Raw genomic sequence first — 25,391 nt, forward strand, 5'->3', positions numbered from 1 at the left:
TCAATCAAATAAAATCTCCTTGCCTTTTGAACTGTTTCACTGGACAGATCTCAGATGGTAACAATTTTAGAAGTTATAGGTATTAAAATACACAAGGCACCTTGAAGAGTGATTACTGAGAGACAAGGAACTGTTTTGCTACTCCTACAAAATGGAAATGCTCTTTTAGACATATCTGGGATCCTCATGTTATATTGGCAGGTAACTAAATATTAAAAAGCAATAATGAAGCAATAAATATACTAGCAACTGCTTTATCAATAGATAGCACTTCTCCACCTACACACCAATAAATTCCTATTGCTCTGGAAGAACTCCCAGTAATTTGTGCTAATTAAATGTGCTTCCCAGGAATGGGAAAGGAGGAGGAAGGAAGGCACTGCCAGACAACTGATTACAAATAATCATTCTAGGTACCATTTTGAGATCCATCCATTAAGGTGGTCAGCAGTCAGCAGCTGAATTTCACTACCAAAAAAGACTGTAAAAGCGTAGACATATTTGTACGTTTCAAAAACACACATTTCTGAATTTGGAATAAAGGATCAGCTATTTCCCTGCTACTGTGGAACACATTACATTCATTCCACAATTAATTAGCCCTGAACACATTTAGTTCTGCTTCTCTTTGCTGTTTAAAGATTTCAAAATTAGAAAAATAATAAGATCATATGAAACACTGTTTCATAAGAACAGAATAAAGTGCTTAATACTGTATTTGCCAGAAAGGAATACAAAGTTTGTTCCAAGTACTTTAGCTTCCAAATTGGTGTCTATGCCTTCCTTTTTGGTGGTTGTATTGTGTGGAGTTTAGAGAATATCAGTGTCATTTCTGGTTGTTCTATAAGTCTCATTGTATACTTCATGGGAACCGTGAAACAGTGAATCCTTTGGAGCAGAATACAAGGAATACATCAAAAATGTAAGGAGAGGTTATGATGCCAACTTGAAACTCATGGTGGTAATGTGAAGAAAAGAATTGTGTGATGGAGGAAAACACATAAAAATAAACAAAGAAAAAATACTTATGAGATGACTTTATGCAGAAATTATTCAATGGATCCAGAAAGGAAAGCAAGCATGAAGCGGAAAATTAATTGCAGAATTTGTTCATATGCAGTAAGAGATAAAAAACTTGCTTGCACAGGAAATCCTTAACCCCAAAGCTCAAGATGTAGCCCAGGAAGAAAACAGCTCATAGGAAGAATTCAGAAGCAGCTGCTGTTTCATCTGCAAATGATGCATTGATGTTTTCTTCCTATAGCAGAGAACTTCTCTTTTCCCACTATTCCCTTTAAACTCCACCAAGACACTCACTGTATTCCAGAAAAATGTGATCAGATTCCTGAGAGATCACAACTGCCCAGCCAACTGAGTCTCACAGCCCAACCATTATACCAGTTAGGAAATAGGTGCAAAATCCAGAATCTTTGTGAGGAAAAAAATATTGCAGTGGTGTCAGCAGCATTAACAGCTGGTACAGACCTGGCCCTGTGAAGGACAAAAGTGTGCCAAAAGAGTAGCTGGCTACTGGAATAACTCCTAGGTGACAAAATCAAGGGAGAGATGTCTGGAGGCTTAGTAAAAAACCTGGCTGAGCTTCCCTTGGAACAGGAGCCCAAACATGCTGCTGGAAGGAGGGGAAGAGTCGCTGTTAGACACATTCCAGAGGCATCTCACAGCAGCTGGGGAGGACAAAAGCTGTGGTCACAGGGAGTGGGAAATGATGTCAAAGCTGCAGGTGGTGCCTGATGCAGCAGAGAGTGCACAGGACCCTCCAGAGACTGGGTGAAGTACCTGTGCTCAGAAGGGCTCTTGGCAGGAGAGCACACACTCACCCCACAAGGAAAAATAAAACAGCCTTGATCACTTGGTCACTGGATTAGGACAGCATGGGAATGGTTCCATGGAGAGCTCGTAGCCAGAGGGGAATGCTGTATCCCAGATTTCTTGGCTGGAACTGAAGAGGACTGATTTGGAAGAAGTTCAGAATACAGTAAACACAGCAGTATGGGGAAGAGAGTGATACTGATGGAAGTGACAGAGCTTCAGGGTATAAAAACTGAGAAGCAACAGCTGTAAAACATGAGATGGAAATAGGCAGAGCTTCAGGGGCAAGTTAATATCCTTATGCTAGACTGAGTTCGGGGATGTAGTAAGTGCTTTGTGTGTGAGAGTTATCTTAAATTTAGGGTTGTCTTCCTTTTTGATGAATACAGTACTAAGTTGGTGCTGCTGTAGCCAGAAAAGCACAAACACAGTTGTGGCAAACACTGTCACTACCACAGCTCACACAGGAGATGAACACAACACTATAAACCACTTAGGTTTAGTCAACACCAAACAACACTTTTACAGAGATACATCTACCTTGGAGACACAAATACCTACTATTGCTAAACAACTTTCAAATCCCAGATTACAAAACTAATCTAAGAGGGTTTAATATTTCCACTATAAAAGCTCACACCATGCAAATTAAAACAAGACACCAAACTAGCTTTCACACTGAACTAGGTGACACTGGATTTATTTCAGCAACACATTTTCATAATATGTTCTTTTGAATCTAGTATTTCCTTTCATGATCAGACTTTTTTGAAGAAAGTATAGAGGTTTTAATATATTGCTAAAAAATCCAAACAAGTTTTATCATACTTGCACAACAATCCTAATAAAAATAAATACAAACTTACCCTGATTTTGCACTACCACATCAAACGGTAAACAAAAGGAAAATAAAATAATGAAAGACAAATATAAAACTAGGATTAAACTGAACTCAAAGGCATACAAAACCAGACAAATAATGTGTACTGTAATTTAATTCTGCAACTATAAATAGGTTTTTGTTAGCAGACACTGAATGTTGCCCTCAGCCTATTTGTGCACATGCAAGCACAAATCAGAAAGATAAACGAGCAAATAGGGATTAGAGACAGCTATAAATAGAATGAGCTGTCGTTGTTCCAAGCATTCAGGTAGCTGGAATTCTTTTTGCTGAATACAAGGTTTTGTAAGTAAACAGTCAGTCAGAATTTGTTTTAAACCTCCCTCCTCCAGTGTCAGAGTGAAAAGCAATTCAGAGCAGCTCTACCACTTTTTCTTTTTGATAAGGAGTTCAAGAAGGCAGCAAAGGATCTTTGATCCCTTATGATAATATTGCTTCCCATGTTCAGAACACCCCTCAGGATTCTGAACAATTGCATGACAGCATCTAACTTGGGATTTTTCAAATGATAGATCTAGATTGTTTTCACTTCATTGAGTGGTAGAAAACAGAAGGCTTCAGGGATCCCTTGAAGCCCCCTCCAGTACCTAAATGGGCTGTGGAAGGGATGGAGAGGGGCTTTGGAAGAGCTAGGGAAGGCAATTCCAAACTAAAAGTTTTCATTTGTTTAATAGAGACAGCTGCCTTTTAAGCAATCTGCAACACGCAGCCATAAATTATACTTTAAGTAATACCAGCACATTTTTGAAAAGCAGAATGTTTACAAGAAAAGCCATGATTTATCTGCAACTGCACTTCTTGCATTTCTTAAAACAAGACAGTATGGATTGTTTCACTTGAGAATGAAACTTGTGGCTGGTATTGAGAAATACCTATATTGCTCAAAGAACAGACCTTACCACTCCTTAGATATGACCAGACTAAAACTATTTATTCAATCGAGATGTGGTATGACTTTAAAGCACTGGAGAAAAGGGAAAATACCAGATCATAATAATATATGATTGCCTTCAGAGCAGCAGTCTGAAGAAAAACAGCTGAGCCTTCTGTTATCCAAACAAACCCACATTCCATTCTGACTTTTCAAACCAACACACTGCTGGTTTTCATTAGCAGCCACCAGGCATTATTCTCATTAGTTAATAGAACTTAGGTACTGCAAGAAATCCCTCTCAAAGGGAAAATTAGCACCCTTTCTTTTCAACATTTACTGTCTGTCTTCAGAAGGCAAGGAAAGTCTGATCTTCATCAGTTTTTTGACAGCTGAACAGAACAGAAGCAGCAGAAGTTTAAGGTACATGGCTCAGCACTGGAGGAAAAAATGCAAGGAATGCCTGGTCCTACTTTATAAATATGAGTGTTTCCTGTATTCCCATATAAGCATCAAGTCAGGATTTCTACAAGTAGCAATATCTCTTTTTCACCTATGATTAGTCTTTGCTTCATCTGTCCCAAGTCTGAAAACAACAAAGCATGCAAACAGGCACTCCAAAGGTGAGAAGTAAAGTAAAGATTTTCTGGGACAAAGTGAAAAAATTCTCATGACTAGGAGAAGGTAACTGCATACAAGGTGCCATAAAAAATAGTCACAATTGATTAAAAAAAACTGAAGAAACGAGGGCAATATGGTGCAAAGAAAAAGGCAACAGACAATCTTAAACAGAAGTGAAAAAATTAGTGAAGAGAGAAGCTGCCAGCAGCTACAACACAAAGGGACAGAGAAAGGAGCCAGCAAATTCATACACAGGAAGGGATGTCTGCACACAGCATCTCGTGCTTCCCTTCTGTCAATTCCTCCACACTCTGGAGCAAAGAACAGCCAAGGACAACTTTAGGAAATCTCCCTTTTGAATTCAAGGTATTTAGAATTTATTACATTTAATACCTCCCAAAGCAGGTATGAAATATAATAAATTTGGGGGAAATTAGATAAGAGTCCACTTCTGTCTCCAGATTTCTTTATTACAGCAGTCCAATTGTAAGTTTTCAGCTTAAATTCCTTTCAAATTTACCATGACCTATGCTGCTATTAATGTTCTGGAAAAATAGTAAAGTAAAAAAAATCTACAGAAGCTTATAAACCATAGCATCATATTAGACAAAAATACCCCAAAACCAAACTAAAAAATAAAACCACAGCATTTTTAAACAAAGCAACACATGAATAACACAAGATTAAAATATTTGATAACTTACTTTTTCTGCATTTTCCTGTTTTTCTCTGCTTGACCTCCAAGTTTGCTGAGGCCTAATGCATCCTGAGAGGAACCATCTGCTTCTCCCAGGCCACCTACAAAAAACCCCAAACTCAAGTCACTCTCAATTTAATCCTTTGTAATATTACTGACCAGGAATGGGTAAAACAAAAGCCCCAAGGCCATCTCTCTCACTGTGTAAGAAAAAGCAAACCAACCTTGTCCTAGAGCTTCCTTGCTTCCTTGTCCAGGTCGTCCCTTTTCCTTCTTGCCAAACAGGCGGCCAATGGAGGATTTGATCCCCTTCTTTTTGGGGGCTTTGTGGAGGGAATCTTGGCTGCTGTTACTGCTACTAGGATTACTTGTTTGGCCATCCTGTGAACCTGTTGAACTGTACAAAATAAAAAGACTCATAAAGGAGCCCATGTACAACAAATTCACCAGAGATAAGTTCAGGGCTCTGTGCAAGTTAATTAAGTTCACTAACTCACTAATTACATTTAATTTCAGTTAATTTTATGAATTATGAAAAGAAATGTTGATGGCAGAAGTTCCTGGCTGAAAGGGGCAGACAAAGTTAAAAATACTTGAGTGGAATTCATCTCAGATACTTAGGCACTTTGAAAAGAGCATCTGTCAATCAAAGTGATGGCAATTTTGCAAGATATTTCTCAATTTACAGCTAAATAAAAACTTAAGAGTTACATTTTTCATATCCCAAGCATAAAGAAAACTTAATGCAGACTTTGAGTACCAAAAGCATTCCCATGAAGCCATTTCTAAGCACTAGCAAAATCTACATTCCTAATGTTTATGTAACAGTCACCCATTTATGTGTTCACACTCCTGACTTTTGAGAAACACTTTAACACACAGACTAAAATCCTACAGGCTGAACAGCTCTGCAGTTTGGGGTTTTATTCTGATGCTGTGGAACACTGTGGAATTCCTGGTAGGGCTGAGTGATTCCCAGCTTACTTACTTCCTAATGTCCCTGATATCTTCGTGGCTCACTGTGTGCAGAGCTCCTTTCTGGACTCTGTCCAGACGCAAGGACCGAGGTGAAGAAGGTGGCGATGTCTCACATTTAATCGTGGTTTTGTCATCTCGTACCTCTTCTCTGGAAGCTGGAGACTGATGGAAAAGGAAGGAAAACATGAGGGGCAATGCCAAAACATGAAGGCAATATCAAAACAGTGAAAGGAAGAATCTTATTTTAGTGTTAAAGGATCACTCTTGCCCTTACCATTCTGCAGTTGCCTATTTTTTGCTCGATTTCTTTCTGAATTTCTTGTTACCTTCAGTGACAAATTACTAAATTCAGCCTTAGCTACTGAAATGAGAAAGTAGCACTTATCTTCTATTCATTTATAGGGCTAAGAACTAAAGTAATGCCTTCAGCACCATAAAATGAATATACCTGTCCCCAGTTCAAGCAAGTGCAAAGACAGAAAAACTAAAGAGACCTGTGGAAAGAATTATTAGCAAGATCATTGACTTTATGAAGTCAGTTTCTACCCACCTGTGGCTACAAAAGTTTGAGCAACAGAAAGAATATCTGTGTGTGCACTGACAGCTTTTAAAATTCAGGACTAATGCATGAAGACTACAAAGCAGTGATTGCAAACAGAAGGCAGCACAACAGTCCTCCACACCAGCAAAAACAGGCAAACAAACACAAAAACCCACAAAACAAACCCACACTTAGGCTAAAATGATAAATCATAATCTTGTTTTTTTACAGAGCTACCCTGCAAATGCTTTATGTTCCTGTCATCCACTAATGAGTTTGGGGACAGGGAGGGAGATGAAGGGGCACACCATGAAATAAACTAAAGATTTTTACCTTTCTACGGTGTTTCCTTAAATCACTAGGCTGACAGATGCATGCAAAGAAAAGAAATTTGGAAAAGCTGTATTTATTGTAAACTGCAGACTGTCTATAAAACAGACTAAGACAACTAGTACAGACAAAACACCTTAGGGAGAATATAAACAACAATTACAACAATGGCACAGAGAGATACTGGGTATGAAGTACTCCTTAAATCACAGATTACTTAAATGTATCCCTGAAGTGAGGAAAAGGAAGCAAAAAATAAACACTTAGAGTTGGATATCTACCAAAGTACCAGAGATGTTTGAGTGTGTTGGGACTGCTGGCAAATTAGCACAAAACATGTGCAGAAAAAAAAAAAAAACCAAAAAAAAACAACCCAGTAAAGTGTGCGGGAGTGCAAGGTGTTGCTTTGACAAGGTGAGACCTGCTTTGAACCTCCAGGTCAGCCACAGGAGCCTTAATAAATCATCTGCACTCATCCCTCCCAGGGATTCCTGCAGCTGTTTCCTACACTGCACAAAAAGCAGCCAAGACTTGAATAATGTCAGAGAGTGCCAACAATAGCCCATTTCTATACAGTAACAGGATTCTGTTCTTTTTGCAGCTTTCCAGTGCTGGAATGCTTGAGCAGGAAGTCACCACCACTTCTATTTTATCCTCCATCCACTCTATCCTCACTCCCCAGGGAGTGCTTGCCTCTGCCAGTGCACAGAGCAAGAGTTACACAAACAGCTTATTCAGACTGATGCTGACAAAAGTTAAATTTAGATAATTTGTTTAATAGCTCTCATTATTTAAAAAGCCTGCAACCAACAGTAAAGTTGGTCTCCTTTGAAGTGGAACAGGAGGAGGGATGTTGTTTCCCTCCCACAAAGGATAACTTTTAATTGTTTTTGATTTAGAATACATGTAAATTTTGCAGCATTAATATGGAAAGTTTTGTTCAATCTGACTGTAGAGTACTACATTAATAAATCATAAGTTCACTGAATCATAGAAGGGACCTTTAAAGATGATCTAGTTCCTCCTCAAGTTCTTGATAAAGCACTGCAGACTCATTTTACCATTACTGGATCTTTCACCCATTAAATCTGATGAGCATCAAAATTAAAATGTTCACCACATGAAATGAACTGCACACAAGGACTGCTTAAGAGAGCTGTAGGCTTCACCATTTATCATGTTGATGCTTTTTAATCATGAGGGGCTTTCAACTGACTGAGCTGCATAACCACTGGCATTAAGATAATTTGCCTATGTGATCAAAACCTAATGCAACTCTCTATTAAAACATTGGAAGACACAGCAGAACTCAGTCTAATAATCCATGACAGCTCTTCCTAAAGTTTCTAGAAAGCTCTTGTTCTCTAATTCTTGATTTCAAACTTTCACAAATCAGTTGCCAGGTACAAAACCCACGAAATACAGCTACAAACACCAGATCAAGTGACTTCGATGCACAATTAGGATCTAAAGTGAACTCAGTTACAGTTCCCTTTTCTTCAGTTGCATTGGATTTCAGACAAGACACATTCTCCTGATCTAGTTTTGGGGAAAAGAGCTACTTAAATTTGTATATGATTTTCTGCATGGGAAGTATTTAGCTTAACTAATTATTGTGAAATGTTAGACGATAGAACACTCCACAATCTGAATTTTGACAGCGTTTTTTTAGAAGACTGCTTGCCCCTGGATATATGGCTAGAGCTGGTACGATGATTTTTATTTTAATGCAAAGAAGGAAAAATTACACCCTTTTATGAAAAAAATATTTTTTGGTGTAAGTGCACATTAATTTTAAAAAGCCAGCAAAACTACTTAGCTAAAATACTTGGTTTTATTTGTTAATTTTATTTAATATTTATGTAAAACAAGTAAGGGGGAAATTTGTATCTTAATTTTACAGATGTGTTTACATGCATAAAGCAGCTGCTAGAAGGATTAACCTTCCTCAGCAGTCATAGGAATGTCAAAAGAAGGACAACATCTTTCTCTACTCTCTGAACTCCTAAGACTAAACTACTTTATCAACTACAAGGTCTAACAGATATTTCTTTTACCTATCAGGCTTTAATTGCCCAAAACAGGACACTAGCACTCATTAATATTCATACAGCAGTGATACCATCCCAATCTTCAAGATTAATATGCAAATCCCTTTTTAGCTGAGTGTTTACTGGAACAGTGGACTGCTAAAAATAAAGTTTAAAGCAGATGGGGAAAGTGGTTGAAAAGAAAACATTATTAATTCTAGAAAGAGGAGTCTGAAGAAAGACCATAACAACAGAAGGAAAAAATACTTAGGCATGAGATGTTGACCAAAAAATAGACTTGAGCTCTGAACGTTTTTCCTAATCATTATGTATCTTACACTTTTTATAGAAGTTGAAAGGAAGCAGTAGAAAAACCTAGAGAAAGGAAAAATACAGCTGAGTAAGCAGGAGAGGAAGGGGCAACCGAAGAACCCATTTCCTAGAGAACAGGAACGCTCTTCCGAGGAGACGGCAGGCCGTGGGTACCCACCAGAGTCATGATGCCCAGCCTGTCCACCTCCCTGGCGGGGCTGTGCGGGACGCGCCGGGGCGTGGAGCGGCCGCTGCCGGGCGGGGAGGAGCCGGCCAGGGCCCCGCCGAACGCGGGGGCGATGGAGCCCAGCGAGCGGAACCGGCCGTGCGCCTCCAGGCTGCCGCTGCCCACGCGGCTCTCGATCTCCTCCGCGCGCTGCTCCGTGTTCTCCTTCTCCTCCTGGATCAGTCTGAGGGAAAAAGAGCCTCACAGGAACGTGACATTCCAACAAGGACCATGCAAACAGAAGCGGTACTTAGCAGAAAAACGTGGGGAAATTACCGTTTTCCAGCATGTTTGTATCAAAACCTCCACAGCACAGAGGCCATACCTGATCTCTTTGTTGATTGCATCCAACTGTTCCTGCAGCATTATGGCCAAAGTCTGAGCATCGGCCTGACCACTTGGTGACAGCAGATCAACTGAGCTGAAAATGGTCTCCCTGTCGTCCTCCATGTCAGACACATCCACATCACTCTCAAATGCTTGTGCCACGTTTGCCAACACACTGGCTTGCTGGGCCCGCTCCCAATCCTGCTCATTCAGGGTCTGAACCTACAAGAATCCATTAAAGAAATAAATCCAAGCTCAAATGAAAAAAACATTATGTCCCTACTGCTTATTACGATGTTTAAAAGAATTTATGTAAGTCCACTTACATGCTGAACACATCCAAGACAGCAGTGTTTAGAGAAATGTAAAAAAAAAAAAGCTATAATGTACGAAACTTTAAATTTCATTTAACTGCAAGATGCAGAACATGCTTTTAATTGCAGTAGAATTTTTCTATCAATTCCATGGGAACTATGGTATCAGTTTTGTGTAATGAGTACTGAAAGAAAATGGAAATTGCTTTCAGAACAGTAATGTGCTAGATTAGAGTATACAGACACTAAAGTAGGACTGCTTCAAATTGTAATTTATAGGCTTATCAAAATTAAAAAACAAAACCAAAAATTAAAACCAAAAAAAAAAACAACAACAAAAACCCAACAAAACAAAATAGGAGCTCCAAACCATAATCATGCATCTATTTGCTAACACTTAAAAGGACCGGCAGCTGTTCACAAGTTGGTAACACAGGAACTATAAAACTCAGGAGTTTATTGCCAGGTCTTCCCAATTCTAAAACCTCCTTGCAGCTGATTAGCCTCGTGCACTGGATAAATCTGTGTTATTTGTATTCTTTCCTTACCTTTGAAGGCTCGTCCCTGAGAGCAGCCAGACGCCCCTTCTGGGGCCGCCTCAGCACGGAGGACGTGCCGTAGGAGTCTGTGTGACTGTCCCCCACAGAGGAGGATGCCACAGGGAATCTGAAATCCGCTCTGCTGCAACACAAAAACATTTCTTCTTTACAAAGGGAGAAAAAAAAAAAAAAGCCACCCAAAGGATTTCTCTTTTCCCACCATTGCCAGTTGTTTTTAAGCAGTATAAAAATTGTTTTATATGCTCTATAAAAGGAATTTATCATTATGACTGAAATATTTTCATTTATAATACACAAGATTGTATTTAGCATAGTTGACCTTAAAGAAAATAGGAAAAAACCAAACTACTGCTGGTACCTATGATGAAGTGATGTGGCTCTGAGCCTCACTTGGTCGTTTTCAGCTCTTAATGCATCAACATTTAATACAAGTTGATCCTGGAAAAATAAATACAAAAAAACATAATATGCTTTTTAAAAAAAATTAGTGTCAAATACAAATTTATAAACTCACATTTAAGCTTTTTAATCTAATTTCTCTGAAAGTTGAAAATAACAGATTTTAAGATATAGCCATCACCTATTTAAACATTGTTTTTGCTACACACAATACAGCACTGTCACAAAAGGCATCCCAGAATAATTCTGCTGCCTCTCTACCCTGACTCTAGCAATTACAAAATATATTTTAAAAACAGCTGTGAGTTCACATGCTACTAAGAGAATTATAATTAAGTGATGACAAGAAACAAGAAGATTTGCTCAAGCTTTCTGCACAAAAGGATCTAAAAGCATTCACTTTTAACTGGACATTTTTACATGCTCTAGAAACTCGGAATTTAACAGCAGAGAAATACAATGAATGAGAAAACAAAAGTGTAAATAAAATAAGAAGTGGCTGATAATGAACATCTGTAAGGAGGGACCTTGTCATTTCCAGGACAAGCAGAACACCAGGCACCTTAGCTATTGCAAAGGAGCAGCCAAATCTAATAAATATTTCTCCCTCTGCTCCCCAGTTCTTAAAACTTATTAAAAAACCTGTTAGCAGTTGCACAAGCATTTTCTGATATTCAATGCTTTGAGAAAACCTTATGGAAAAATACCCAACATTAAAAATATTTCTCATGTGGTTTTGCTGTTCAAGGTCATATGTACAACAGTATAAAAACTCTACACAATCTCCAAACTTTGGCCAATTGCCAACATATCCAGGCACTTCACATATTCAAAAGTGTGTTAAGTCTTGGACTAAAAGATTATGTGTTACCTATAAAATCCCCCTAAAACTGTGGCACACAATACCATAAAATAAGTAATAACAACTCCTTTCTCTTAAACAGAGCAGGAAATGTTAAGTTTTATGAGGAATTAAAATCTGATCCTGCTATGTAGCAAGGCAACAATTAAGTTCAAAGACAATATTTCAGAAATGTAGAGTCTACCTTTTCATGCTGAAGTTCTTCTATTTGTTTTTTTGCATTTTCAATTTCTCGAAGAAGTGAATTCTGAAATTAAAGGCATCACAAATTAAGGCACTCATAAGCTTTACACTTTTAAACCATAACCATGACGAGTATCAAAAAAAATGCAGTCAACATTACACAAATGCATCTTAAATTACACATCCTTGATTGCTTCCATCATTTCACTTTGCTTATAGTTGAAGGTTTATCCTTCCAGGTGTACAGCCCTCTAAATAACGGATTTAGTAATAGTACTGGTTCCATAAATCTTTAATAGCAATAGCAGCCTTTTAAATCTCCATTTCACAGTCTAACTAGTAAAAAAAGGGAATAATTATGGAATAATTCAAAGTAATTCAAGAAAGATCACATGATCAAAACAAAATCTTAATGTTACCTGAATGTTTCTTCCCAACTTAGCATAAAAGAATGAGCTGGAAGCCTCAACAAGAACACTTTTCTAGAAGCTGTTAACTACAGTAAAGGACAAGTAGATTTTCCTCATTATTTGCAAATGTAGTTATGGTTTGGAAGATAAGAGGGAGCCAGGGTCAACCCTGAGACATCACCTATTATTCAAGCATTATGCATGAATGCAAGAGGAAGCAAACATTCAGTACAAGTCTGGAAACACCATTTGCGTTCCAAAGCATTTTACTGCCATGACTGTAAAACCAAAGACACTCAGCTTTTCCTGAAACATTTCCCCAGATTGTCATTTCACCCTCTGGTAAAAGAAACCAAATATATTTTAATCCAAGACCAAGCAACTCAAAGTCAGCATCAAGCAAAGCGCCACTTTAGAAGCCATTGCTTTGCTGGATGAAGAACAAGGGATCTAACTTCAAACTGTGCATGGAAGAATAATCCATAAGGATCTAAATCCAAAAGCAGAAGGGAAGAAAAGGAGTGAAAAGTGTGTCAGAAGAGATTAACTGAGTGCAGGAGAAAGCTCCAAGATGTGCACTGATAGTGCAGGAAAAGCCCATTTAACATGCATATAATAAGTCCCAAAATGAGCTACCTGAGAAGAAAAGCAAATTGCAGGAATCCCACAATGACTCAGGAGAACTGGTACAGCCAAAAGCAGTGGGAAACAAAGGAAACTGAACTGGAAAGGTCAAAGTTCCAATGCTTTAGGCTTCCTGTATTACACTGGATGAGCCTATTTATGCAATCTGCACCAGTCATATAAAAAAGGATAAAGCTTCTTAAAAGCTGCCTTCTTAACACCACAGTGCAATGCCCAGGGACAACCTCAACAATTATTTTAAGAGCATACTTTCAAAATCCACACTAAAAAAGAGCCCTAACAGCAACTACTTATTAATAAAGGTTTTGTGTTTATTTGCTGAAGTTACAGACACATTGCAAAAGGCACAAATCATTACAGAATTACACATTCATTACTGGAATGTGACTTGTTACCTTGTCTTCCAGGGCAGCCATCCTCTCCTTGAGATGAAGCTGGAGCCTTTCATTGGATTCAGACAGAAGCTTATCAACAGTTTCTGACAAACGTTTATTATGCTCTTCATTCATCTTCTCTCTCTGTCTAGCCTGAGATACAAAGAAGCTGCTGAAAAAACTTCACATTTGCAATATCTCTAATTTCCAGGTTATGAAGGCAGCAAGCTTTCTTTAATCCAAATGCATTTTTTTATAACAGCAATGTTTTTCCACAGAGGAACACTGCATGTGCCTCCAGGGCTCTGTAAGGGAATCTAAGGGACACTTCAGTCTTTAATAAGTGATCCAATACCCAACATTTAAAAATCCAAGCCTACATTAGAAAAAATTTGAAAAAGGCACAATTCAGAATGGATTCCATTATCTGTAACCCAGGAACCAATTTTTCCATAGTCATTTAATTCAGCAAGTTCCTTCAAACTTTTACTGGAGACTTTCAGCACATTTTCCTTGAGATTTAAGGTTAGCCACAGTACAGTGACTCACTAACAGCCAGCCTAAACTCTAGCTTTATTTTAAAGCTGAGAAACAAAGAGGATTAGGTTCATGCTTTCAGCTTTTTATCTTTGTCAAAATGATGTGCAGTACCCTTTGCAGTTCTTGATTCTTCTCTTCAAGCTGTGCCTCCATCTGTCTCAGCCGCTCCTCAATATTGCCGTGTCTCTCCTCAGCCTGTCAATTTGAGAGCAAAATTAGAATTTGGGTGGGTTTTTTTAGGCTCCAAAAGCACAGAAACACTGAGGCACAGGAATATTTCTAACATGCTTTGCACAACTGCCATTTATGATAAAGGACAATGCAGAACAGATGCTTTTCTGTCACCAAAAGGACCTTGCAAGAGTTCAGATGGGAAGTGGCAAAATGATGAAACCTCTCACCCTTAAGTACCATCATGAATCAACTACTACTATTTGCAAACAAGCTTGCAACAGTGAAGTTCATTCATATCCCCAAGAAGGAAAACCAAAAAATAAATAAAAGTAAAGACTGAGTGCATTTTCAGCTTCTCCTCACTAGCCTGGACGATGGGACCCTTTGTTAGTAATCATGGCAAAGCAGAAAGCAGCAAGCAGAGACAAGGACTAAGATACAAATTCTACCTTCCTAAGCTTGGAGGCAAGTTCCAAAACTTTAGCATCTTTAGCAGCAGAGCTCCCAGGAGACAAAAGGTCAGACTACAGAGCCAGTTAGGGACAGGAAAGATAAAAGGGTAAAAAATGAAACTAAGGCTTTGAAAGAAAACATGCACACACACACTTGAAAACGCTCATTTGCAGTTAATTAAATACAATTCTTCAGATTTCATTACTCCATTTGCAGCCCTCTAAAAATCTTGATATTTGGTAGTACCACAACTTCTCTCACTCCCCACTTGCTTCGTTTAGCAGTGGAAGAAATTCAGGTTCAGAAACAGTTCATGTTTAGAAGACTTTATGCCTATTATTGAATAATTTTAATAAAAAGTACCAAAATAATAATTCAGGGAGATATTTTTATGATGTAGAAGAGTTTACAGAAAACCCGCTTGAGTTCCAAAGAGCCAAAACTTAAAAAAGAAGATTGACAATTAAAAAAAATGAAAGAGAAAATCAGAGCATCTTCAGAGATATGAAAGGAAAAAAAAAATAGGAAATAAACATTTTCTGTAGGAAATAAATATTTTCTGAATGATTTGTGGGAAAACTGGAAACCAAATGTAACCAAACCAACACTAGGAACAGATTTCCTGCAGTGGGACACCAATGGAGGAGGGAGTCTGGAGGACACTGTGCCACCATCTCACCTTTGTAAGTGCTGCCACTCTCTGTGCCAGCTCAGCCTCCACCTCTGGCAAAGTCTCAGCTTTCCTCAGGGTCTGCTGCAGCTTTTGCTCAGCCAGTTCCAGTCGCTCTTGCAGTTGCCTGTTCTTATCTTCGCTCTGCACAGGGTTACGGCCAGCAAGTGTTGAGAGTTAAAGAAGTGATTAGTTAGAAAGTGGTTGGCTAACAACCATTTCTGGCTTATGAAGTTGGACTATTTCATGTTCAATTCTCGAACTTCTTCTCTCACTAAGACAATAGCCTGTAAAAACCACTACACGCCATGCAAATCTTAAAAGTTTAGCTCAGAATGAGTAATTTTCACCCACAAAACTAAAGATACTAGGTTACACATACAGTAACTTAAAAATCCACAATTAATAGGGACAACAGCCCAGTGCCCCAAGTGCACTACATTTCTCAAAACCATTTCCCCTTCCCAGTAAAGCTGCCTCATCTTTATTCCCAGGGTAAAAATCTCTGCAATGTATGACTCCAGCTCTTGAAAAACAATCACTAATAACAGCACATTACAGCTGATATTTATCTCCCTAAAAGCAAAGTGCTTCAGCACAGCATGAACATTAATTATCTCCATTAGCTTTATGCTGAGCAAAATGTACTCCATCTCATTTGAAATCACAACCTGTCGGTGCATGGAGTCTTTAGTGGCAATTTCATTTTCAAGTTTATCATTGAGGTCATGCACGGATGTAGCTTCACGTTGTGCAGCGAGGTAGCGTTTCTCCAGAGTGGTGATTCTCTCCTCCATGTCCTCCTTCTGGGCCAGAGTCTGGGCAAGACACACAACAGAAGTCAGAATGTGAGAGATAATTTCAAATAAAATTATTTCAAATTTTTTTTTTTTAAATCAGGTTATTTTTCTCAGTAAAAAACGAAGTGGAAAGAAATGGCTTTTTAAAATAATTAATTATTAAAACCCACTGGTCTTTATTACCTTACACCACAGATCTGCTACTTTCCTTTCCAATGGTACACACAGAGCAAATCTTGACTTGCTGGGGATGGTCAGAGAGTGTCCTGGGATTTAACTAAGACCCCTTTCTATTCTAATAAGGATATGTAGAAACCTGGAGATTAGGGATTCAGCAGTGACAGGAACTGTCAACCACACCACTGAAATTAAAGGGATTCCTCAAGCAAGTGCATCTTTTAAAAAAGGAAGCAAGAGTAATAAGCTAAGCATGTATGATAAGATCAAGCATCTCTTCCAGAGCCTGCTGAAGTTGGCAATGCTAAATCTATTGATGAAATATCCAGATAGGTTTACCCTGAAGACAGATTTTTTTTTTTTAAGTGGACAATGGGACACTTTAGTCTTTTAAGCAAAAACCAGATACCTATTATGTCCTAAAAAAACATTTTCTTCTCATCTATCAAACCAAAGACTTCCAAAAACAAAGGTTCAACTGAGCATCAGTGAGACTAAAATTTTATAAAGATGGCACTTGTGACTCCCCAAATCCTGACAGTTCCTTCCTCACCTCTCGTACATCCCTCTGTAACTTTGTGTTCATTTCTTCAGATTTTATTAAGTCTTTCCTTGCTGTGTCTAGATCTTCTTCCAGCTCTGTTACTCTGCTGGACAAAGCAGTGAGGCGTTCTTTCATTTGTGTCTGTTCTTTGTTTTGCTTATCTATGATGTCTTGGAGTTCAATCACTTTAGCAAGGTTTTCATCGTGGCATAATGAACCATCAGAGGATCTCTATTAAACAGGGGAAAAAAAAAGTGTATTAGCATGAAGCAAACTAGATTGAAAAACAAATTGTTACTCACCTGGAAACATCCCTCCTCAAAGATAATTTTATTATTGAACAGACTGCAAAAGCTGACATTTCAATAACAATGACTTTTTAACTATATGATCATTCAGAAACATTTTATTATGGTTTAAAATTAAAATGTTATAGTTAATGATTAAAACCCATATGTCAGCTAAGCAAAGTAAATAGCTGTACCTTCCCATTTGTAGTTGGTGTATTTTCTTGTTCATGATTTATATCCAGCATCCCATCTGGAAGTGTTTTCTTCTGATTATTTTGCTCTTTCAGAATCATTAACTAAAAGAAAAGTTTAAAGACACATGTTTCAAGCCAATTCCTTTTTCACTAATAATATAAGGAACAGCTGCAAAAGCAAAGGAGCAAAACAACAATTACTGATTCTACTGCCAGGTATGTATTACAAAAACCTGGCACAGGCACTCAAATACCTTATGCCACTGCAAACCCTTATTTTAAAGGCACAGGGACTCTTTTTGTTGGTTTGCTTGGGGTTTTTTGTGGGGCAGAGAGGGTGTTAGGAGGTTGAGGTTTGGTTTTTTTCCTCTCCTGCTCTTTCAAAGTAGCTAAGTTAAAAATTAACAATTATTCCATTTGGCAAGAAATCAAAAGGAAAAAGTGAAAGTGAAACTTAATAAATTACTCTGTACAAATATTGACTGAAACACCCACAATGGACACATGAAGCCTTCTTTTAAGGCAGAAACTTACCTCTTTATGTGTAGTACCTAGTTCTTCTTCCAATAAGCTACACCTTTCAAGTGCTACTCGTAATCTCTCCCTTACCTGAAAGGGCAATTTCAAATTATTTGAAATCATTCAAATCAAAAGGAAATCAGTTTTACTTGATGCCATGCCTTTACAGACAATAAATGACACTGTTTCCATTACACTTAGAAACCTTCTTAATCTGGAGTCAGTCCTAATTACAACACATGCTACCAAAAAAATAACCAAATAATGTGTATCTTATAATCTAGCTTTTCATTTTTTCTGTCATAACATGACCTGTACATTTAGGCACTAAAGAACTAAACATACCCAGAATTTTCTTGTCCTTCTGCAAGGCACAGACCGTGTTTGCTTTTGTTCATTTACAACATGGAAGAACAGGTAAAATTCCACTAAAAATCATTTGCCAGATTTTACATACAAGGGTCACAAAGTCAGGTAAACTGCAAGTCGGCAACAAAATTTACAGTGAACTTTAGCAGTTGCATATTGATATTAGTTGATATTAGCAGTGCTGCTAATATCAGTCACACCTGAAGGGAGGAGTTCCTTTAATTCACATTTTTATCCCAGTGTAAGTACATTCCCCTCCTCCTCTTCTCTCTAGTCCATTTCTTTTATTAGATAATCAAAAGGATAAATCCTGATGTTGTACAGGTAAGCAGCTGTGTGCATTCCTACAGCAAATATATTGGTCCTGAACCATGCTGAGTTTACACTAACACAGTTAATGAAGTGCTTGAATAAACGACAGCACCTTGCTTTAGTTAAGTGCAGCACCTTAATTTAGGAGAGCATTTACAAATGTAGTTACACTGCAGAGATTCCTACAATTTCAGTAGAAAAACTGCCTGGCCCACACAAAGGAAAGAGGATGAAAAGGTGCTACGTAGCATACTTCATTACCTTTTCATCAAGGGCTTTGTGGTGCTCAAATAAGGATTTTAGTGCTTTGAGAACTTCTACTTCACTAGAAACTCCTGCTGGAGACTGAGCTTGCCTCTTCACAACAGTCATCCTGAGGGATCGCTCATGCCTGGAGACAAGACACTCCAAATGTTCCAGTAATAGCTAAAGCAAAAGGAAAAAAAAGAAAGGAATAATGTTTATTCCTGTTCTGTACAGCTACAGAAAACTTTGCTTCCTAGAACATTAAATGTAGAGTTCTAAACTTCATATTTCAGAGACAAAGGATATTGTATCAAGCGTAAGGACTCGTTTTTAACATTTCAGCTGTATTAGCAGTGTAAGCTGCTCAAACAGATCACCACAACCTGCCCACTCTGCTCCTCTGATCCCAGAGCTGTAGGATTACAAAACTTTAACAAGAAATCTGGATGGCAGATAGCAGTGCAGTCTTACAAGCTTTTCCTGATTCTGCACAGCAGCATTTGGAGCTGTGCACAAGCTGCCAAACCCTCTTGATCAACACACACACACATTTGCACTTCCATGGGGATTCATGTACAAGTATCAAGGGAAAAAATACTTTTAGCTTTTCAAATTCAACATTTGTTTTCCTCCCTGTAGCTGGATGCTTTAACAATGGTGAGCTTGGAGAAGACAAGGAACTAACCCTCGTGTTATTCCTTTCTGCTTTCAATTCAGCAATTTCTTCTTCCCTTTCAAGCAGCTGCTCCCTGCATACATTCAGCTCTTTTGTGAGCGCTGCAAATTCCTGGAACAAACCAGACAGAAATATAAGCACATCAAATATCAGGACACAGTGAGAGTGGATTCATATGATCACTTGACAGTTCCTTGAAGCATTCATTTCAGATGTGCAAAGCCAATACAACTGTATAGTCATGCTAAGCCAGCTTCAGTTCAAACATTTAAAACCTTTATGCTGCCAACTGTAAAGAAAAACGATGTTTGACCAGGACTTTGAAAACTTGTTTGTGTCTCAAGGCAATTATATGAGTTGGGGTTTCCCTGGTAAGCAAAAGGAAAAACGTATTTGTAACATACTTTGTTATGGTTTCAAAGAGTTGTTAGTTTTGTGTGTTTTCATTTGTTGTTTTTTTTAACAACTGCTGAGAGAGACATGAAAAAACAGAGTACTAAGCACAGCAAAATAAGGAAACCAACAAACATGACATATTTCAAGTCAGTATTTAATTGTGAGCAACAATGAATAATCCTGACATGTACCAGATTACAGCTAAATACAGGAATTTCATTCAAGCCTTCCTTCCAATCTCACAAAAGGGAAAGAAGCAGCCCTTTCCCTACAGTCCCGCTAGAAATCTCTGAGCATTAGAATCAGAACTTTCTGAAAGCTGAGCCCGCGGGCTCAAAGCCCTTACAAGGCTCACTCTTCAAATTCAATAAAGATTTCATCAAACAAAACCCAACCAAAGTGAAATAGTACAGAGTGAAGTGTCAACAAGGAACAGGAGTGGAGCTAACTCACATCACTTACTGCATGCTTATTACTGCAGTGAACACAGTCAATATGAAAGAATATCCTCCTACAGTCAGGGGTTTCTGTCAGGAAATGATTAAACTAATATCTGCAAGAGCCACTGCAGCCTGAACCATTTCCCCTCTCTATCAACAGCCTCACTAAAAATAAAATAATATAAAACTTAACTTAATAGAAAAGACATTTAAATGATCTATTAACTCAGGGAGCACACTCTAAATAGAACAAAAGTCACAACTATACACCACACTTAGAAGCAAACACAAAGCATAACCTAACCTACCCCGGAAAAATTTAAATTCTAATCTGAACTGCATTGGAAATGAGGATTGACAGTGTGAATGTGAACAAGTCCATCCTTAGAAAAGAGCCTTGCAAGAAAGCAACCCTCATGTCTTGTCAATGCAACTTATAATGTGAAAATAAATATGCTTCAGTCACTCCAGTGGCCAGTGAACACATCAGGAGCTTTTAGATAAGAAAACATCAAAATGCTAGTAACTAACACTCCTTTCTGTTCTCCAAAATAAGGAAAATACTCATAAACAAGAGCCTTGCCTAATAAACAATGGATTTGTACAGCTGAGCTGGTGATTAGCAGGACAAGGTGAATACAAATAGCCGGCTAAGTGGAAACACAATTGTTGCTTCTCTACTTTTTCCAAACTCTGCAAGACACACTGCTTATCAGCCAGCAGCTGCATATCAAGTGAAAGCTTAAGATGGAGCTGTTCTGCAGCAAAATTCAAACTTACAGAATGCACATGCTTAAAAACAAAAGGCCACATCAACCAATTATACTAAGCACATCTGCAAATTCTAACATGCAGCTAAAATAAGGAGACACGGTCAAAAGACACTGCAATTTCCAATATTCATTTGGTAAACCTTATTCTAAAATATACACGTGACTGAAAAGACAAAAAATACATTGCACAATAGACACCTGGAGTGAACTCTGGAATTAACAACGTATCAAGCTTTCAAAAGTTGCTGTGAAAAAGACAGCAATCTGACCACCACCACCAATGCAGAATTCATCCCTATAATCCCTCTTCCTAAATCAAATCCTGCTCCTTGGAAAAAAGTTTCAGTCCCCCCACTTAAGCAGTAAAAAACTGCAAAACATCTTCATTTTTTTCCTTTCTCAACTGCTAAATTATTTGATTTCTCTAACACAATAATTACATTCATATAAATATTTCACTGCAATATTTCATTTACATTCTTAAAAAAAAAAAAAAATAGAAAGGCCCATTATTTCCAAAATAGCCAGGAAATACAGCTACCAGAACTTTTACACACACAAAACAAGTTACAAAAGGGTCCTGAGTGCAAGGTAAACCAAGAGAGGAAAAACCTACTTCAAGCTTCACTGGAGCTGACAGAAATATTGACTCTACCATGAGCTTTCCCAGCAGAATGCTCCTTCACATCCAAGCTTTTCCTGCACCTTCAACATCCCACCTGTGGGAGCTTCCAAGACTCCCAGGGAATTGGCAACACACTCCCCTTTTGCTTTCACACGAGCTCAGGTAAACCAGAAACCAAAGCTGCCATTTTTCAAGGGCAGTCCTCACTTATCTTTACAGATTAGGTTATTATGTACTATTGAGAAGAGCTTGGTATGAACTTACTTTCTTGGTGTATTTCCCCTTTCAAATTAATAATAAGAAGAGTAATTTTTAAAACCCTGAAAATGCCAACATCAACATTGAGAAACATCAATATTGCCCAATTCTCCAGATTACACTGGCCTGAAGTTTTATATTTTTCCTGCCTCTATCTCAAGTCTTGAGAACAGGATGAAGAGCACAGCAAGGACTACCAGACACTGTCTCACCATCCTTTTTCAACTTCAAATCACTGCATAGCATCAACATATAGATATCTTTTATCTGTATGAGCTTCCCCACCTAAAAACCAGCTGTGTATTTGAAAGGAAGGCTATTCACTCTTCAGATGGTTACAGGACACAGAGTTCCAGTCCATTGCATACTCCTGTGTAAATATAAATTGTGGCACAAATAGATCCCAATTGTGACAAGAACCATCACACCGTCAGGTGACCCAGAGCAAGAGTGCACACAGGAATTTATATTGCTGCTGCATAAACACACTGACAGGGATTGCTGGCATTGCATAACACATCCATTGCTGTTTGTTTTGACATAATAGAGTTGCTTTGAGTCCCGTGAGCTGCCTAGGAAAGAACATTTGAATGTCCTTAGTTTCAGCTGACACTGCCAAAAGACATGTCCTTTCTAGTTTTAATACCTTCAATGGGAGACAATTTGTGATTTCCTTAAGCAGTTCAAAAGCAGAGAAACTATTTGCAGCTATATAATCTCAAAAAAATTTGTGTTGTCTCATAATTTCTTCCTTGGCATTAGATGAATGTACAGAAAGAATTAAAAGAAAAAGGAAAGAATCCTGAGAAACCTTCCCACTTGTCCACAAAACTGTGTCACTTTTCTGTAATTAAGAAGACTGAGAGCAACAGAATTAAATTCTGCTCAGTTTCTGGCTGCCATCAAAATAATAAATACACAGGGCTGGGGATTGACAAGAATGGAACTCACAATAAGCACTTCAGAGCACTCACACGAACTGGTGGGAGATTGCTGAATTTACCAGGGAAATACTCCCTGCTCATTAGAACATTCTGGCAAACACCCCTACTCTACACTAAATTGAAATGTTTACTGAAAAAAGTAACTTTCTGACCTAAATGAATCATTCCAAACACATCACTCTTGCTGCCTGAAATAAATATTCTCAACAAAAAGTCACACTGAGCAAGTTGGTTCTTGTTCAGTAATACATTTTCTGGGATTTTTTTGGTTCCCAAGTGCCAGGATTTTTCAAAGCGATAGCATTTCTTCTACCTCAGCCTTCAGAGCTGACCTTCAGCCTTCAGTATTTAGATGCCACAAGGTAAACATCCTTCCAAAAGCTGGATCCATTAGTGCTGAGCTGTCAAGCCTGGCAGAGCTGACACACTTGGGAACTTCAAGATCCCAATCCAGGAACATTCCAGCTTTCAGAGAACAGGTTCTCTTCATGTTCATTATAAACATAATTCACAGGTCTCACAGACAAATAAATGCTACCTGACAGGAACAGTATTTAACCTAGGGGAAACACTTGAAAGAAACAGGGGTAATTCCTGAAAGTCTGTTAATATAAGTTGTGTATTAGGGATGCTCTAAAAATAACTAAATTTGTTTGGAATTTGATCATGCAAAAAAACCCCTTATTGCACAAAAAAATGCAACACCACTCAAGTGCACAAATAACCATAAATTACAAGCTACCACATGGCCAGAAAATTTATATAAATTATGAAAATATATGTAATAAAAAATAGAAACCTTTTAAATCCATCAAATATTATTAAATACTATAAAGTAGTAACTACAGGCAATAGAAGATGAAGTTGTGACTGTTACATATTTAGGAACATCTCTGACCCAAATATATGATTGGAATTTATCTGCTTAATCAACAAGTGATATTTTGGTTTACTATTATCATTCTGGTCTGCAGACTGAACATCAAGCAAGCCACTCACAAATCTGAGCAGCTGAAGAGAGCAGGAAAAGAACAACTGGGGGAAGTGCAGGACATCAGGGGTGCAAACCAATGGGATCTGAGATAAGTTTCTGTCATGGTGTTTGTACTACATGTAAACCACAGTTATTCCAAATAATGACTGCACGGAAATGGCAGATATACCATGTTAAAAAAACATTAAAAAAAAAAAAAAACAAGCAAAGAAAATTTAAATGTCTAGGTTTTTTTCTAGGGTATTTCACTTCACTTTAAATCCAAGGGGTTTAGGTAGCACACAGTGACCAAGAGCCCAAATATATTTCAAAGTTCCTAGCAAGCAAATTTTCATACCTATAAAGTCATAGGTTTTGAGTTCATTTAGGCTAAGAATTAGAACTATGAAATTATGAAACAGTTCAAGGATATTGAGAGTTAAAACTGAGGAAAACTGACTTGTTTTCACCATTAAACCCAACTTTGGAAAAAACACAGTCACACACCAACACAGATTATGCTTTGCCTGTTCCATGCAGAAAAACACATTGCTTTCAACCTTTCCGTATCTCTGGCATGTGCTAATGGGAAAGAGAAAACTCAGCATGGAGTATGCAAAGAAAAATATTTTCCTTTTCACCTCATGAAACTAATTACCAGTAAGTATCGAGCAGCCTGAAATGACTACGCTAGAAACATGAAACTTATTTCAAACATTAATAGAATCAATTCTATGAAACAAGTTTATCTTTTATTCTCAAAACCCCCAGAACTTAAAAGGGAGTGTAAGAGAATACTTCAAGTAATCCTAAAATATGACAAATTCTTGTGTTTTGCAACATTGAAAGGCTTTTCATTCTCAAAGTAGCTGTTTTGCCAAGTGGAGCTAACTACCCACCAGAGTGAGAACACACTGGAGCTCATTACATAATTAGTGTATTGGCCTCCTTTCCTATTTCTGTGTATGCATAAGATGTTTTATAACTCAAAAGACAAGCACCAAAACAGAGGTTCAGATTTCTTTTTGATCAAAAAAAATTCTCCCCTTCCAACTAGTAGCGCTAGTGATCTAGAAAAGGTTTAATACCACCTTTGGCTAACTCTCAAAAATATGTATTTTCTTTGAAAAAAACTACCTTTTTTTTTTCTTCTATCAAAAATTGCAACACTGCATGAAAACACTCAAGTGAATATTGCTGCCAGCCAGTGATCAATACTAAGCCTCAGTCACTTCTTACCATTCCATCCCTTTTTTTCAGCAGATCTCCTTCAAGTGTCCCTCTCAGACTGACCTATCTAGGCTTTGTCATTAACGCTGCTCAATCCTAAACAGGCAATTAAGTTTTAACGTGTTTACAGTTGCATAATGTTATTGCTCTAGAATGAAACTCTCACTGTTCCCAGCCCACTTTGGAGCTGGAAGCAGAATCCACTGCCTAGCATTTGACAAGCCAAGAGCCAAAGGACTCCTCTCTCACAGCCAGCAGGTACCAAACGTATGCCCAAGGGCAAAATGGAAAAGCTTATTTAGCAAGCCCAAGTCTCCATGGCAGTAAGTCGGCTTCCAGTTACCATCCTGAGTGAGTTGCCTAAATTTATGCACAGC

At 38.1% G+C, this 25,391-nt stretch overlaps 1 protein-coding gene across 5 annotated transcripts in view; it reads right to left on the reverse strand.

The window, feature by feature from the left end:
- The window catches only part of PPFIA1 (PTPRF interacting protein alpha 1), a 53,735-nt gene that overhangs the window by 13,175 nt on the left and 15,169 nt on the right, over positions 1-25,391 (reverse strand). For 4 of the 5 annotated variants that reach the window (XM_041459172.1, XM_041459171.1, XM_041459169.1 and 1 more), the window contains exons 3-19: positions 19,385-19,486; positions 18,715-18,879; positions 17,788-17,862; positions 17,254-17,355; positions 16,779-17,000; positions 15,920-16,066; positions 15,258-15,392; positions 14,063-14,146; positions 13,433-13,564; positions 11,984-12,046; positions 10,897-10,976; positions 10,527-10,659; positions 9,663-9,886; positions 9,290-9,521; positions 5,909-6,060; positions 5,145-5,317; positions 4,928-5,021 (exon numbers count right to left, since the gene is read on the reverse strand). In XM_041459172.1, coding sequence (XP_041315106.1) covers positions 4,928-5,021; positions 5,145-5,317; positions 5,909-6,060; positions 9,290-9,521; positions 9,663-9,886; positions 10,527-10,659; positions 10,897-10,976; positions 11,984-12,046; positions 13,433-13,564; positions 14,063-14,146; positions 15,258-15,392; positions 15,920-16,066; positions 16,779-17,000; positions 17,254-17,355; positions 17,788-17,862; positions 18,715-18,879; positions 19,385-19,486 — 2,315 coding nt within the window. The remainder of the gene's footprint in view (positions 1-4,927; positions 5,022-5,144; positions 5,318-5,908; positions 6,061-9,289; positions 9,522-9,662; positions 9,887-10,526; positions 10,660-10,896; positions 10,977-11,983; positions 12,047-13,432; positions 13,565-14,062; positions 14,147-15,257; positions 15,393-15,919; positions 16,067-16,778; positions 17,001-17,253; positions 17,356-17,787; positions 17,863-18,714; positions 18,880-19,384; positions 19,487-25,391) is intronic. The other variant, XM_041459168.1, reaches the window with a different exon arrangement.

The sequence above is a fragment of the Pyrgilauda ruficollis genome, unplaced genomic scaffold (assembly GCF_017590135.1).
Source record: "Pyrgilauda ruficollis isolate IOZ18807 unplaced genomic scaffold, ASM1759013v1 scaffold132, whole genome shotgun sequence".
Lineage (NCBI taxonomy): Eukaryota > Metazoa > Chordata > Aves > Passeriformes > Passeridae > Pyrgilauda > Pyrgilauda ruficollis.